Source organism: Salvelinus alpinus, chromosome 4, assembly GCF_045679555.1.
Source record: "Salvelinus alpinus chromosome 4, SLU_Salpinus.1, whole genome shotgun sequence".
Classification (NCBI taxonomy): domain Eukaryota; kingdom Metazoa; phylum Chordata; class Actinopteri; order Salmoniformes; family Salmonidae; genus Salvelinus; species Salvelinus alpinus.
Window position 1 is genome coordinate 746,705 of NC_092089.1, and position 17,164 is coordinate 763,868.

At 46.4% G+C, this 17,164-nt stretch overlaps 1 protein-coding gene across 1 annotated transcript in view; it reads right to left on the reverse strand.

Moving 5' to 3' along the window:
* Window positions 1–4,032, reverse strand: part of LOC139572248 (300 kDa antigen AG231-like) — a 5,535-nt gene extending 1,503 nt beyond the window's left edge. Inside the window, exon 1 of the mRNA XM_071394894.1 lies at window positions 3,226–4,032. Within this exon, the coding sequence (XP_071250995.1) occupies window positions 3,226–4,032 (807 nt within the window). The remainder of the gene's footprint in view (window positions 1–3,225) is intronic.
* Window positions 4,033–17,164: the final 13,132 nt, after the last annotated feature.

The window sequence follows — 17,164 nt, forward strand, 5'->3', positions numbered from 1 at the left end:
AGAGAGAGAGAGAGACTCCTACCACGGCTGTACCAAGTTGTCTAGAGCAGAGAGAGAGAGAGAGAGAGACTCCTACCACTGCTGTACCAAGTTGTCTAGAGCAGAGAGAGAGAGAGAGACTCCTACCACTGCTGTACCAAGTTGTCTAGAGCAGAGAGAGAGGGAGAGAGAGAGACTCCTACCACTGCTGTACCAAGTTGTCTAGAGCAGAGAGAGAGAGAGAGAGAGACTCCTACCACTGCTGTACCAAGTTGTCTAGAGCAGAGAGAGAGAGAGAGACTCCTACCACTGCTGTACCAAGTTGTCTAGAGCAGAGAGAGAGAGAGAGAGAGAGACTCCTACCACTGCTGTACCAAGTTGTCTAGAGCAGAGAGAGAGAGAGAGACTCCTACCACTGCTGTACCAAGTTGTCTAGAGCAGAGAGAGAGAGAGAGAGAGAGACTCCTACCACTGCTGTACCAAGTTGTCTAGAGCAGAGAGAGAGAGAGAGACTCCTACCACTGCTGTACCAAGTTGTCTAGAGCAGAGAGAGAGGGAGAGAGAGAGACTCCTACCACTGCTGTACCAAGTTGTCTAGAGCAGAGAGAGAGAGAGAGAGAGAGACTCCTACCACTGCTGTACCAAGTTGTCTAGAGCAGAGAGAGAGAGAGAGAGAGACTCCTACCACTGCTGTACCAAGTTGTCTAGAGCAGAGAGAGAGAGAGAGAGACTCCTACCACTGCTGTACCAAGTTGTCTAGAGCAGAGAGAGAGAGAGAGAGAGAGACTCCTACCACTGCTGTACCAAGTTGTCTAGAGCAGAGAGAGAGAGAGAAAGACTCCCACCACTGCTGTACCAAGTTGTCTAGAGCAGAGAGAGAGAGACTCCTACCACTGCTGTACTAAGTTGTCTAGAGCAGAGAGAGAGAGACTCCTACCACTGCTGTACCAAGTTGTCTAGAGCAGAGAGAGAGAGACTCCTACCACTGCTGTACCAAGTTGTCTAGAGCAGAGAGAGAGAGACTCCTACCACTGCTGTACCAAGTTGTCTAGAGCAGAGAGAGAGAGAGAGAGAGACTCCTACCACTGCTGTACCAAGTTGTCTAGAGCAGAGAGAGAGAGAGAGAGAGACTCCTACCACTACTGTACCAAGTTGTCTAGAGCAGAGAGAGAGAGAGAGACTCCTACCACTGCTGTACCAAGTTGTCTAGAGCAGAGAGAGAGGGAGAGAGAGAGACTCCTACCACTGCTGTACCAAGTTGTCTAGAGCAGAGAGAGAGAGAGACTCCTACCACTGCTGTACCAAGTTGTCTAGAGCAGAGAGAGAGAGAGAGAGACTCCTACCACTGCTGTACCAAGTTGTCTAGAGCAGAGAGAGAGAGAGAGAGACTCCTACCACTGCTGTACCATGTTGTCTAGAGCAGAGAGAGAGAGAGAGAGAGAGAGAGACTCCTACCACTGCTGTACCAAGTTGTCTAGAGCAGAGAGAGAGAGAGAGAGAGACTCCTACCACTGCTGTACCATGTTGTCTAGAGCAGAGAGAGAGAGAGAGAGAGAGAGAGAGAGAGACTCCTACCACTGCTGTACCAAGTTGTCTAGAGCAGAGAGAGAGAGAGAGAGACTCCTACCACTGCTGTACCATGTTGTCTAGAGCAGAGGGAGAGAGAGAGACTCCTACCACTGCTGTACCAAGTTGTCTAGAGCAGAGAGAGAGAGAGAGAGAGAGAGACTCCTACCACTGCTGTACCAAGTTGTCTAGAGCAGAGAGAGAGAGGGAGACTCCTACCACTGCTGTACCAAGTTGTCTAGAGCAGAGAGAGAGAGAGAGAGACTCCTACCACTGCTGTACCAAGTTGTCTAGAGCAGAGAGAGAGAGAGAGACTCCTACCACTGCTGTACCAAGTTGTCTAGAGCAGAGAGAGAGAGAGAGAGACTCCTACCACTGCTGTACCAAGTTGTCTAGAGCAGAGAGAGAGAGACTCCTACCACTGGTGTACCAAGTTGTCTAGAGCAGAGAGAGAGAGAGAGAGAGAGACTCCTACCACTGGTGTACCAAGTTGTCTAGAGCAGAGAGAGAGAGACTCCTACCACTGCTGTACCAAGTTGTCTAGAGCAGAGAGAGAGAGACTCCTACCACTGGTGTACCAAGTTGTCTAGAGCAGAGAGAGAGAGAGAGAGAGAGAGAGAGAGACTCCTACCACTGGTGTACCAAGTTGTCTAGAGCAGAGAGAGAGAGACTCCTACCACTGCTGTACCAAGTTGTCTAGAGCAGAGAGAGAGAGACTCCTACCACTGCTGTACCAAGTTGTCTAGAGCAGAGAGAGAGGGAGAGAGAGAGACTCCTACCACTGCTGTACCAAGTTGTCTAGAGCAGAGAGAGAGAGAGAGAGAGACTCCTACCACTGCTGTACCAAGTTGTCTAGAGCAGAGAGAGAGAGAGAGACTCCTACCACTGCTGTACCAAGTTGTCTAGAGCAGAGAGAGAGGGAGAGAGAGAGACTCCTACCACTGCTGTACCAAGTTGTCTAGAGCAGAGAGAGAGAGAGAGACTCCTACCACTGCTGTACCATGTTGTCTAGAGCAGAGAGAGAGAGAGAGAGAGACTCCTACCACTGCTGTACCAAGTTGTCTAGAGCAGAGAGAGAGAGAGAGACTCCTACCACTGCTGTACCATGTTGTCTAGAGCAGAGAGAGAGAGAGAGAGAGACTCCTACCACTGCTGTACCAAGTTGTCTAGAGCAGAGAGAGAGAGAGAGAGAGACTCCTACCACTGCTGTACCAAGTTGTCTAGAGCAGAGAGAGAGAGAGAGAGAGAGACTCCTACCACTGCTGTACCAAGTTGTCTAGAGCAGAGAGAGAGAGAGAGAGAGACTCCTACCACTGCTGTACCAAGTTGTCTAGAGCAGAGAGAGAGAGAGAGAGAGACTCCTACCACTGCTGTACCAAGTTGTCTAGAGCAGAGAGAGAGAGAGAGAGAGACTCCTACCACTGCTGTACCAAGTTGTCTAGAGCAGAGAGAGAGAGAGAGAGAGACTCCTACCACTGCTGTACCAAGTTGTCTAGAGCAGAGAGAGAGAGAGAGACTCCTACCACTGCTGTACCAAGTTGTCTAGAGCAGAGAGAGAGAGGGAGAATGAGAGGAAAAGAGAAAGCGAGGGATGAGCCAATGAGCAAGGGAGAAGAGAACATGTCGTGTGTCTGTAAAGGAGATATGTAACCCCCCCATCTCTTTATCTCCGGTCCCCACAGGCTGTTGGATCATCTCTTTATCTCCGGTCCCCACAGGCTGTTGGATCATCTCTTTATCTCCGGTCCCCACAGGCTGTTGGATCATCTCTTTATCTCCGGTCCCCACAGGCTGTTGGATCATCTCTTTATCTCCGGTCCCCACAGGCTGTTGGATCATCTCTTTATCTCCGGTCCCCACAGGCTGTTGGATCATCTCTTTATCTCCGGTCCCCACAGGCTGTTGGATCATCTCTTTATCTCCGGTCCCCACAGGCTGTTGGATCATCTCTTTATCTCCGGTCCCCACAGGCTGTTGGATCATCTCTTTATCTCCGGTCCCCACAGGCTGTTGGATCATCTCTTTATCTCCGGTCCCCACAGGCTGTTGGATCATCTCTTTATCTCCGGTCCCCACAGGCTGTTGGATCATCTCTTTATCTCCGGTCCCCACAGGCTGTTGGATCATCTCTTTATCTCCGGTCCCCACAGGCTGTTGGATCATCTCTTTATCTCCGGTCCCCACAGGCTGTTGGATCATCTCTTTATCTCCGGTCCCCACAGGCTGTTGGATCATCTCTTTATCTCCGGTCCCCACAGGCTGTTGGATCATCTCTTTATCTCCGGTCCCCACAGGCTGTTGGATCATCTCTTTATCTCCGGTCCCCACAGGCTGTTGGATCATCTCTTTATCTCCGGTCCCCACAGGCTGTTGGATCATCTCTTTATCTCCGGTCCCCACAGGCTGTTGGATCATCTCTTTATCTCCGGTCCCCACAGGCTGTTGGATCATCTCTTTATCTCCGGTCCCCACAGGCTGTTGGATCATCTCTTTATCTCCGGTCCCCACAGGCTGTTGAATCATCTCTCTCTCTCTGGTGAGGAGGAGCTTCCCACACCCACTTAAAACCCCATCCCCTCTGAGGCAGCTGTTGACCCCTGTACTCTCCCCTCTAACCTCTCCCCTCTAACCCCAACCTCAGCCCTCAGCCCACTGACATTAGAACGAGTCGGGAGTCGCGTGGAGCTAGAAATGACTCCAGGAGCATTACTCCTACACTACACCACAGTCCTCCAGGAGCATTACTCCTACACCACAGTCCTCCGGGAGCATTACTCCTACACCACAGTCCTCCGGGAGCATTACTCCTACACTACACCACAGTCCTCCAGGAGCATTACTCCTACACTACACCACAGTCCTCCAGGAGCATTACTCCTACACCACAGTCCTCCAGGAGCATTACTCCTACACCACAGTCCTCCAGGAGCATTACTCCTACACCACAGTCCTCCAGGAGCATTACTCCTACACCACAGTCCTCCAGGAGCATTACTCCTACATTACACCACAGTCCTCCAGGAGCATTACTCCTACACTACACCACAGTCCTCCAGGAGCATTACTCCTACACTACACCACAGTCCTCCAGGAGCATTACTCCTACACCACAGTCCCCCAGGAGCATTACTCCTACACCACAGTCCTCCAGGAGCATTACTCCTACACCACAGTCCCCCAGGAGCATTACTCCTACACCACAGTCCTCCAGGAGCATTACTCCTACACCACAGTCCCCCAGGAGCATTACTCCTACACCACAGTCCCCCAGGAGCATTACTCCTACACCACAGTCCTCCAGGAGCATTACTCCTACACTACAGTCCTCCAGGAGCATTACTCCTACACCACAGTCCTCCAGGAGCATTACTCCTACACCACAGTCCTCCAGGAGCATTACTCCTACACCACAGTCCCCCAGGAGCATTACTCCTACACTACAGTCCTCCAGGAGCATTACTCCTACACCACAGTCCTCCAGGAGCATTACTCCTACACCACAGTCCTCCAGGAGCATTACTCCTACACTACACCACAGTCCTCCAGGAGCATTACTCCTACACCACACCACAGTCCTCCAGGAGCATTACTCCTACACTACACCACAGTCCTCCAGGAGCATTACTCCTACACTACACCACAGTCCTCCAGGAGCATTACTCCTACATTACACCACAGTCCTCCAGGAGCATTACTCCTACACCACAGTCCTCCAGGAGCATTACTCCTACACTACACCACAGTCCTCCAGGAGCATTACTCCTACACCACAGTCCTCCAGGAGCATTACTCCTACATTACTTCTAACCCTAACCCCCTCTCTAACCCACAGTATTCTAACCCCCTCAATAACCAACAGTATTCTAACCCCCTCTCTATCCAACAGTATTCTAACCCCCTCTCTAACCAACAGTATTCTAACCCCCTCTCTAACCAACAGTATTCTAACCCCCTCTCTAACCAACAGTATTCTAACCCCCTCTCTAACCAACAGTATTCTAACCCCCTCTCTAACCCACAGTATTCTAACCCCAACGCCCTCTCTATCCAACAGTATTCTAACCCACAGTATTCTAACCCACAGTATTCTAACCCCCTTTCTAACCCCCTCTCTAACCAACAGTATTCTAACCCTAACCCCCTCTCTATCCAACAGTATTCTAACCCACAGTATTCTAACCCCCTCTCTAACCCACAGTATTCTAACCCCCTCAATAACCCACAGTATTCTAACCCCCTCTCTATCCAACAGTATTCTAACCCCCTCTCTAACCAACAGTATTCTAACCCCCTCTCTAACCAACAGTATTCTAACCCCCTCTCTATCCAACAGTATTCTAACCCCCTCTCTAACCCACAGTATTCTAACCCCCTCTCTATCCAACAGTATTCTAACCCCCTCTCTATCCAACAGTATTCTAACCCCCTCTCTATCCAACAGTATTCTAACCCCCTCTCTAACCAACAGTATTCTAACCCCCTCTCTAACCAACAGTATTCTAACCCCCTCTCTATCCAACAGTATTCTAACCCCTTCTCTAACCCACAGTATTCTAACCCCCTCTCTATCCAACAGTATTCTAACCCCCTCTCTAACCAACAGTATTCTAACCCCCTCTCTATCCAACAGTATTCTAACCCCCTCTCTAGCCAACAGTATTCTAACCCCCTCTCTATCCAACAGTATTCTAACTCCTTCTCTAACCAACAGTATTCTAACCCCCTCTCTATCCAACAGTATTCTAACCCCCTCTCTATCCAACAGTATTCTAACCCCCTCTCTATCCAACAGTATTCTAACCCCCTCTCTAACCAACAGTATTCTAACCCCCTCTCTATCCAACAGTATTCTAACCCCCTCTCTATCCAACAGTATTCTAACCCCCTCTCTATCCAACAGTATTCTAACCCCCTCTCTAACCAACAGTATTCTAACCCCCTCTCTAACCAACAGTATTCTAACCCCCTCTCTATCCAACAGTATTCTAACCCCCTCTCTAACCAACAGTATTCTAACCAACAGTATTATAACCCCCTCTCTATCCAACAGTATTCTAACCCCCTCTCTATCCAACAGTATTCTAACCCCCTCTCTAACCAACATTATTCTAACCCCCTCTCTATCCAACATTATTCTAACCCCCTCTCTAACCCACAGTATTCTAACCCCCTCTCTATCCAACAGTATTCTAACCCCCTCTCTATCCAACAGTATTCTAACCCCCTCTCTATCCAACAGTATTCTAACCAACAGTATTATAACCCCCTCTCTATCCAACAGTATTCTAACCCCCTCTCTAACCAACAGTATTCTAACCCCCTCTCTAACCAACAGTATTCTAACCCCCTCTCTATCCAACAGTATTCTAACCCCCTCTCTAACCAACAGTATTCTAACCCCCTCTCTATCCAACAGTATTCTAACCCCCTCTCTATCCAACAGTATTCTAACCCCCTCTCTATCCAACAGTATTCTAACCCCCTCTCTAACCAACAGTATTCTAACCCCCTCTCTAACCAACAGTATTCTAACCCCCTCTCTATCCAACAGTATTCTAACCCCCTCTCTAACCAACAGTATTCTAACCAACAGTATTATAACCCCCTCTCTATCCAACAGTATTCTAACCCCCTCTCTATCCAACAGTATTCTAACCCCCTCTCTAACCGACATTATTCTAACCCCCTCTCTATCCAACATTATTCTAACCCCCTCTCTAACCCACAGTATTCTAACCCCCTCTCTATCCAACAGTATTCTAACCCCCTCTCTATCCAACAGTATTCTAACCCCCTCTCTATCCAACAGTATTCTAACCAACAGTATTATAACCCCCTCTCTATCCAACAGTATTCTAACCCCCTCTCTAACCAACAGTATTCTAACCCCCTCTCTAACCAACAGTATTCTAACCCCCTCTCTAACCAACAGTATTCTAACCCCCTCTCTATCCAACAGTATTCTAACCCCCTCTCTATCCAACAGTATTCTAACCCCCTCTCTATCCAACAGTATTCTAACCCCCTCTCTATCCAACAGTATTCTAACCCCCTCTCTATCCAACAGTATTCTAACCCCCTCTCTAACCAACAGTATTCTAACCCCCTCTCTATCCAACAGTATTCTAACCCCCTCTCTATCCAACAGTATTCTAACCCCCTCTCTATCCAACAGTATTCTAACCCCCTCTCTATCCAACAGTATTCTAACCCCCTCTCTAACCAACAGTATTCTAACCCCCTCTCTATCCAACAGTATTCTAACCCCCTCTCTAACCAACAGTATTCTAACCCCCTCTCTAACCAACAGTATTCTAACCCCCTCTCTATCCAACAGTATTCTAACCCCCTCTCTAACCAACAGTATTCTAACCCCCTCTCTATCCAACAGTATTCTAACCCCCTCTCTAACCAACAGTATTCTAACCCCCTCTCTAACCAACAGTATTCTAACCCCCTCTCTATCCAACAGTATTCTAACCCCCTCTCTAACCAACAGTATTCTAACCCCCTCTCTATCCAACAGTATTCTAACCCCCTCTCTATCCAACAGTATTCTAACCCCCTCTCTAACCAACAGTATTCTAACCCCCTCTCTATCCAACAGTATTCTAACCCCCTCTCTAACCAACAGTATTCTAACCCCCTCTCTATCCAACAGTATTCTAACCCCCTCTCTAACCAACAGTATTCTAACCCCCTCTCTAACCAACAGTATTCTAACCCCCTCTCTATCCAACAGTATTCTAACCCCCTCTCTAACCAACAGTATTCTAACCCCCTCTCTAACCAACAGTATTCTAACCCCCTCTCTAACCAACAGTATTCTAACTCCTCAGTCTCTGGACTCATGGGAAAGTAGCATTTCATAACCCTTCACAGTTCCTTATTCAAACCAACACAATGCAAATGTCCTGATGCCTGTTGCCTGTGGTCAATCCTGCAGCGCTCAAAACATTGCAAAAAGGCATATGAGAAGTGTGTGTTGCCGAGCTTAAAGAAAACAGCAAAATCATTTAACAAAACACCAGGTTTCTGACACAAAAAAGACAAGACCAGAGATCTTACCTCACTCGGTGTGTAGTAATGTCGGTCTGTTAACAGTCCATAATCCAACGGCAGAGTGTGACAGCTAGCTAACAGAACGGCAGTAAGCAGAGACGGAGACAGAGGCTCGACTAGACACCAGGCAGAAGTGACAACAACTAGCGACTCCCAACAACCAAGAAGAAGAAGAAGAAGAAGAAGAAGACGACGTCTCACAAGCCCCCGCAGCTGCTAACTGAACGTCTGAGTGAAGCTTTACACCCAAACTCCGCCTCCTCTCTGACGTCAAAACCTCGGCGGGGTCACATGACACGGTTCTATGGAAGGCGTTGCCCTGGTAACAGTAGAACACAGGGAAGGGGGGCGGGAGCTACTGCTGAAAGGCGTTTTCAATAGGTCGTCTCTAACACGGCAGCAGCAGCAGCCAGGGCTGGGAAATACACTCTACAGGTCTGTCAGCAGCAGAGAGAGAGACGAGAGACACGTGTTAACAGCTACCCTGCAGAGTTTCAACGGCCTCCTTTTAATCTGGACAACAGAACGGAGGGTTTGGGTTTCGGACACTCCGTTTCCTTCTCAACTAACTACCGGACCACAAGCAGTCTGGTCATCTAATTTGATTTTCATCTAAGTCACAACAGACAAACACAGTGTGCTTATTAAACTAATAACACACAAATTATTGTATTTTTCTTGTCTATATTGAATACATAATTTAAACATTCACATTATAGATTGTAAAAAGTATGTGAAACCCCTAGGCTAATGACTTCTCCAAAAGCTAATTGGAGTCAGCTAACCTGGAGTCCAATCAATGAGACGAGATTAGAGATGTTGGTTAGAGCTACCTTGCCCTATAAATCAACTCACAACATTTGAGTTTGCTATTCACAAGAAGCATTACCTGATGTGAACCATGCCTCGAATTAAAGAGATCTCAGAAGACCCAAGATTAAGAATGGTTGACTTGCAATAAAGCTGGAAAGGGTTACAAAAGTATCTCTAAAAGCCTTGATGTTCATCAGTCCACGGTAAGACAAACGGTCTATAAAAGGAGGAAGTTCAACACTGTACTCTCCCTTAGGAGCGGCCGTCCTGCAAAGACGACTGCAAGACCACAGCGCAGAACGCTCAATGAGGTTAAGAAGAATCCTAGAGTGTCAGCTAAAGACTTACAGAAATCTCTGGAACATGCTAACATCTCTGTTGACGAGTCTACGATACGTAAAACACGAAATAACAATGGTGTTCATGGGAGGACACCACGGAAGACACCACTGCTGCCCCCCCCTCAAAAAAAACAATAGCTGCACGTCTGAAGGTCGCAGAAGAGCCTCTGGATTCCACAGTGTTACTGGTCAAATATTCTGTGGACAGATGAAACTAACGTTGAGTTGTTTGGAAGGAAAACACACTGTGGGGAGAAAAAGGCACAGCACACCAACATCAAAACCTAAACTATGGTGGAGGGAGCATCGTGGTTTGGGGCTGCTTTGCTGCCTCAGGGCCTGGACAGCTTGCTATTGTTGACGGAGAAATAAAATCACAAGATAATCAAGACATTTGGCAAGAGAATGTCAGGCTATCTGTCCGCCAATTGACGCTCAACAGAAGTTGGGTGACGCAACAGGACAACGACCCAAAACACAGAAGTAAATCAACAACAGAATGGCTTCGACAGAAGAAAATACTCCTTCTGGAGCGGCCCAGTCAGAGTCCTGACCTCAACCCGATTTGACATGCTGTGGCGTGACCTCGAGAGCAGCTCACACCAGACATCCCAAGAATATTGCTGAACTGAAACAGTTTTGTAAAGAGGAATGGTCCAAAACTCATCCTGAGCGTCGCACAGATCTGATCCCCAACTACAGAAAACGTTTGGTTGAGGTTATTGCTCCCAAAGGAGGGTCAACCAGTTATTAAAACCAAGGGTTCACATACTTTCCCCACCCTGCACTGTGAATGTTTACACGGTGTGTTCAATAAAGACATGAAAAAGTATAATTGTGTGTAATTAGTTTAAGAAGACTGTGTTTGTCTATTGTTGTGACGTATTACTTTTTATGAACAATTTACGCAGAAGTCCAGGCAATTCCAAAGGGTTCACATACTGTTTTCTTACCACTGTACGTTGGTGTTGTATACCCCAGACAGTTATATGATGGTGTTGTATACCCCAGACAGTTATATGATGGTGTTGTATACCCCAGACAGTTATATGATGGTGTTGTATACCCCAGACAGTTATATGATGGTGTTGTATACCCCAGACAGTTATATGATGGTGTTGTATACCCCAGACAGTTATATGATGGTGTTGTATACCCCAGACAGTTATATGATGGTGTTGTATACCCCAGTTATATGATGGTGTTGTATACCCCAGACAGTTATATGATGGTGTTGTATACCCCAGTTATATGATGGTGTTGTATACCCCAGTTATATGATGGTGTTGTATACCCCAGTTAGTTATATGATGGTGTTGTATACCCCAGACAGTTATATGATGGTGTTGTATACCCCAGACAGTTATATGATGGTGTTGTATACCCCAGACAGTTATATGATGGTGTTGTATACCCCAGACAGTTATATGATGGTGTTGTATACCCCAGACTGTTATATGATGGTGTTGTATACCCCAGACAGTTATATGATGGTGTTGTATACCCCAGACAGTTATATGATGGTGTTGTATACCCCAGACAGTTATATGATGGTGTTGTATACCCCAGACAGTTATATGATGGTGTTGTATACCCCAGACAGTTATATGATGGTGTTGTATACCCCAGACAGTTATATGATGGTGTTGTATACCCCAGACAGTTATATGATGGTGTTGTATACCCCAGACAGTTATATGATGGTGTTGTATACCCCAGACAGTTATATGATGGTGTTGTATACCCCAGACAGTTATATGATGGTGTTGTATACCCCAGTCAGTTATATGATGGTGTTGTATACCCCAGACAGTTATATGATGTTGTTGTATACCCCAGACAGTGATATGATGGTGTTGTATACCCCAGACAGTGATATGATGGTGTTGTATACCCCAGACAGTTATATGATGGTGTTGTATACCCCAGTTGTATGATGGTGTTGTATACCCCAGACAGTTATATGATGGTGTTGTATACCCCAGACAGTGATATGATGGTGTTGTATACCCCAGACAGTTATATGATGGTGTTGTATACCCCAGACAGTTATATGATGGTGTTGTATACCCCAGTTGTATGATGGTGTTGTATACCCCAGACAATTATATGATGGTGTTGTATACCCCAGACAGTGATATGATGGTGTTGTATACCCCAGACAGTTATATGATGGTGTTGTATACCCCAGTTATATGATGGTGTTGTATACCCCAGACAGTTATATGATGGTGTTGTATACCCCAGTTGTATGATGGTGTTGTATACCCCAGTTATATGATGGTGTTGTATACCCCAGACAGTTATATGATGGTGTTGTATACCCCAGACAGTTATATGATGGTGTTGTATACCCCAGTTATATGATGGTGTTGTATACCCCAGTTATATGATGGTGTTGTATACCCCAGACAGTTATATGATGGTGTTGTATACCCCAGACAGTTATATGATGGTGTTGTATACCCCAGACAGTGATATGATGGTGTTGTATACCCCAGACAGTTATATGATGGTGTTGTATACCCCAGACAGTTATATGATGGTGTTGTATACCCCAGACAGTTATATGATGGTGTTGTATACCCCAGACAGTTATATGATGGTGTTGTATACCCCAGACAGTGATATGATGGTGTTGTATACCCCAGACAGTTATATGATGGTGTTGTATACCCCAGACAGTTATATGATGGTGTTGTATACCCCAGTTATATGATGGTGTTGTATACCCCAGACAGTTATATGATGGTGTTGTATACCCCAGACAGTTATATGATGGTGTTGTATACCCCAGTTATATGATGGTGTTGTATACCCCAGTTATATGATGGTGTTGTATACCCCAGACAGTTATATGATGGTGTTGTATACCCCAGTTATATGATGGTGTTGTATACCCCAGACAGTTATATGTTAGTGTTGTTGGCTCAGAGGTTTCTAGGACACGCTGCTTCCAAATAATACACAAAACAAAAGAGGGTACTTCAGGCTGGGATATTTTTGGGGTCAACCCCCCCCCCTCTCTGTCCCCACCCCCCTACCAGGAGACTGTGTATAGGGACAACTATAGAACCACTACTTCCATATAAGTCATTTGAATAGAAGAATAGCATCTGTTGGCCTGCTGAATAGAGGGAGAGGGGCCAGGGCAGAGGGGTGAGGAAGGAGAGACAGACAGACAGACAGACAGACAGACAGACAGACAGACAGACAGACAGACAGACAGACAGACAGACAGACAGACAGACAGACAGACAGACAGACAGACAGACAGACAGACAGACAGACAGACAGACAGACAGAGAGAGAGAGAGAGAGAGAGAGAGAGGGGCCAGGGCAGAGGGGAGAGAGGGAGTGGGGCCAGGGCAGAGGGGAGAGAGGGAGTGGGGCCAGGGCAGAGGGGTGAGGAAGGAGAGAGAGAGAGAGAGAAAGGGAGGGAGTGGGGCCAGGGCAGAGGGGAGAGAGGGAGTGGGGCCAGGGCAGAGGGGAGAGAGGGAGTGGGGCCAGGGCAGAGGGGTGAGGAAGGAGAGAGAGAGAGAGAAAGGGAGGGAGTGGGGCCAGGGCAGAGGGGAGAGAGGGAGTGGGGCCAGGGCAGAGGGGTGAGGAAGGAGAGAGAGAGAGAGAAAGGGAGGGAAAATGCTTGTTAAAGGCCCTACTAGGACAACTGAGAGCCTCCTGCTACTCTGCTGGAACAGCTGGACAGAAATAGGACCAGGCACAGAGCGTCTCCCGGGCCAGGCAGAGAGCGGCTCCCGGGCCAGGCAGAGAGCGGCTCCCGGGCCAGGCAGAGCTGGGCTCCCGGGCCAGGCAGAGAGCGGCTCCCGGACCAGGCAGAGCGCGGCTCCCGGACCAGGCAGAGCGCGGCTCCCGGACCAGGCAGAGCGCGGCTCCCGGACCAGGCAGGACATCAACTAAATAAAAGGAATATGGCCCATTGTCTGATGCTGAGTGTGAATTATTTAGACTGGGACTGCTGCTGTGATTAAATGGATCTGAAGACATAGTGGATATCCTACAGGGATTAAATGGATCTGAAGACATAGTGGATATCTAACAGGGATTAAATGGATCTGAAGACATAGTGGATATCCTACAGGGATTAAATGGATCTGAAGACATAGTGGATATCCTACAGGGATTAAATGGATCTGAAGACATAGTGGATATCCTACAGGGATTAAATGGATCTGAAGACATAGTGGATATCCTACAGGGATTAAATGGATCTGAAGACATAGTGGATATCCTACAGGGATTAAATGGATCTGAAGACATAGTGGATATCCTACAGGGATTAAATGGATCTGAAGACATAGTGGATATCCTACAGGGATTAAATGGATCTGAAGACATAGTGGATATCCTACAGGGATTAAATGGATCTGAAGACATAGTGGATATCCTACAGGGATTAAATGGATCTGAAGACATAGTGGATATCCTACAGAGATTAAATGGATCTGAAGATATAGTGGATATCTAACAGGGATTAAATGGATCTGAAGATATAGTGGACATCTAACAGGGATTAAATGGATCTGAAGACATAGTGGATATCTAACAGGGATTAAATGGATCTGAAGACATAGTGGATATCCTACAGCGATTAAATGGATCTGAAGACATAGTGGATATCCTACAGGGATTAAATGGATCTGAAGACATAGTGGATATCTAACAGGGATTAAATGGATCTGAAGACATAGTGGATATCTAACAGGGATTAAATGGATCTGAAGACATAGTGGATATCTAACAGGGATTAAATGGATCTGAAGACATAGTGGATATCTAACAGGGATTAAATGGATCTGAAGACATAGTGGATATCTAACAGGGATTAAATGGATCTGAAGATATAGTGGATATCTAACAGGGATTAAATGGATCTGAAGACATAGTGGAGAGAGAGACAGAGAGAGACGGCGCGCGAGAGAGAGAGAGAGGGCAGAGAGAGAGAGAGAGAGGGCAGAGAGAGAGGGCAGAGAGAGAGACAGAGTGCAGAGAGAGACAGAGAGTGCAGAGAGAGACAGAGAGGGCAGAGAGAGAGAGAGAGGGCAGAGAGAGAGAGAGAGAGGGCAGAGAGAGAGAGAGAGAGCGGGCAGAGAGAGAGAGAGCGGGCAGAGAGAGAGAGAGAGCGGGCAGAGAGAGAGAGAGAGCGGGCAGAGAGAGAGAGAGAGATACAGGGAGGGCAGAGAGAGAGGGAGGAGGAGGTCTGGCACAGTACTAATGGTCTCATATGCCACGGACTGCTGCTGGGGGCAAGGACTGGCAGGGCCGGTGTGCCCTCATCACTAAGCCTGTCTCCCCCAGCCTGTTGCCAAGACACGCTTGTCGGTCTGTCTGCCTGCTTCAGCTGGCAGGCAGTTCTGTCCGTCTCAGTCAGTCCTAGCAGGTAGCGGTGTCTCTGTCCAAGTCGCAGGCAGTTCTGTCCGTCTCAGTCAGTCCTAGCAGGTAGCGGTGTCTCTGTCCAAGTCGCAGGCAGTTCTGTCCGTCTCAGTCAGTCCTAGCAGGTAGCGGTGTCTCTGTCCAAGTCGCAGTAAGACACGGAACAATAGAATGTTCTCACTGATTAACTGGCATTTCCTTGTACTGCGTCCAGAAATCAAAAGGCTGAGAGAGACGGAGTCTTTATACACCCTGCTGTTCAGAATAGCAGCTTGGTAAAATGGGATGTTTGAGTGCCAGAAATGTGATATTATTTAAAGGGAATGAAAGACATTGAAAAATATCACCCCATAACCTATTATTGTCCTCTTCAGGGAATACTTCACAATGAAGGTTACTGTAGAGATTACAGCAGATCCAGACTAAAGGTTACTGTAGAGATTACAGCAGATCTTACTGTAGAGATTACAGCAGATCTTACTGTAGAGATTACAGCAGATCTTACTGTAGAGATTACAGCAGATCTTACTGTAGAGATTACAGCAGATCTTACTGTAGAGATTACTGTAGAGATTACAGCAGATCTTACTGTAGAGATTACAGCAGATCTTACTGTAGAGATTACAGCAGATCTTACTGTAGAGATTACAGCAGATCCAGACTAAAGGTTACTGTAGAGATTACAGCAGATCTTACTGTAGAGATTACAGCAGATCCAGACTAAAGGTTACTGTAGAGATTACAGCAGATCCAGAATGAAGGTTACTGTAGAGATTACAGCAGATCTTACTGTAGAGATTACAGCAGATCCAGACTAAAGGTTACTGTAGAGATTACAGCAGATCCAGAATGAAGGTTGCTGTAGAGATTACAGCAGATCTTACTGTAGAGACTACAGCAGATCTTACTGTAAAGATTACAGCAGATCCAGACTAACGGTTACTGTAGAGATTACAGCAGATCTTACTGTAGAGATTACAGCATATCTTACTGTAGAGATTACAGCAGATCTTACTGTAGAGATTACAGCAGATCTTACTGTAGAGATTACAGCAGATCTTACTGTAGAGATTACAGCAGATCCACAATGAAGGTTACTGTAGAGATTACAGCAGATCATGCTATAGAGATTACAGCAGATTTTACTGTAGAGATTACAGCAGATCCAGAATGAAGGTTACTGTAGAGATTACAGCAGATCCAGAATGAAGGTTACTGTAGAGATTACAGCAGATCTTACTGTAGAGATTACAGCAGATTCATAATGAAGGTTACTGTAGAGATTACAGCAGATCATACTGTAGAGATTACAGCAGATCCAGAATGAAGGTTACTGTAGAGATTACAGCAGATCATACTGTAGAGATTACAGCAGATCCACAATGAAGGTTACTGTAGAGATTACAGCAGATCATACTATAGAGATTACAGCAGATTTTACTGTAGAGATTACAGCAGATTCATAATGAAGGTTACTGTAGAGATTACAGCAGATCATACTGTAGAGATTACAGCAGATCATACTGTAGAGATTACAGCAGATCCAGAATAAAGGTTACTGTAGAGATTACAGCAGATTTTACTGTAGAGATTACAGCAGATTCATAATGAAGGTTACTGTAGAGATTACAGCAGATCTTACTGTAGAGATTACAGCAGATCCAGAATGAAGGTTACTGTAGAGATTACAGCAGATCATACTGTAGAGATTACAGCAGATCATACTGTAGAGATTACAGCAGATCCAGAATGAAGGTTACTGTAGAGATTACAGCAGATTTTACTGTAGAGATTACAGCAGATTCATAATGAAGGTTACTGTAGAGATTACAGCAGATCATACTGTAGAGATTACAGCAGATCCAGAATGAAGGTTACTGTAGAGATTACAGCAGATCATACTGTAGAGATTACAGCAGATCCAGAATGAAGGTTACTGTAGAGATTACAGCAGATCATACTGTAGAGATTACAGCAGATCCAGAATGAAGGTTACTGTACCCTGTACGGAC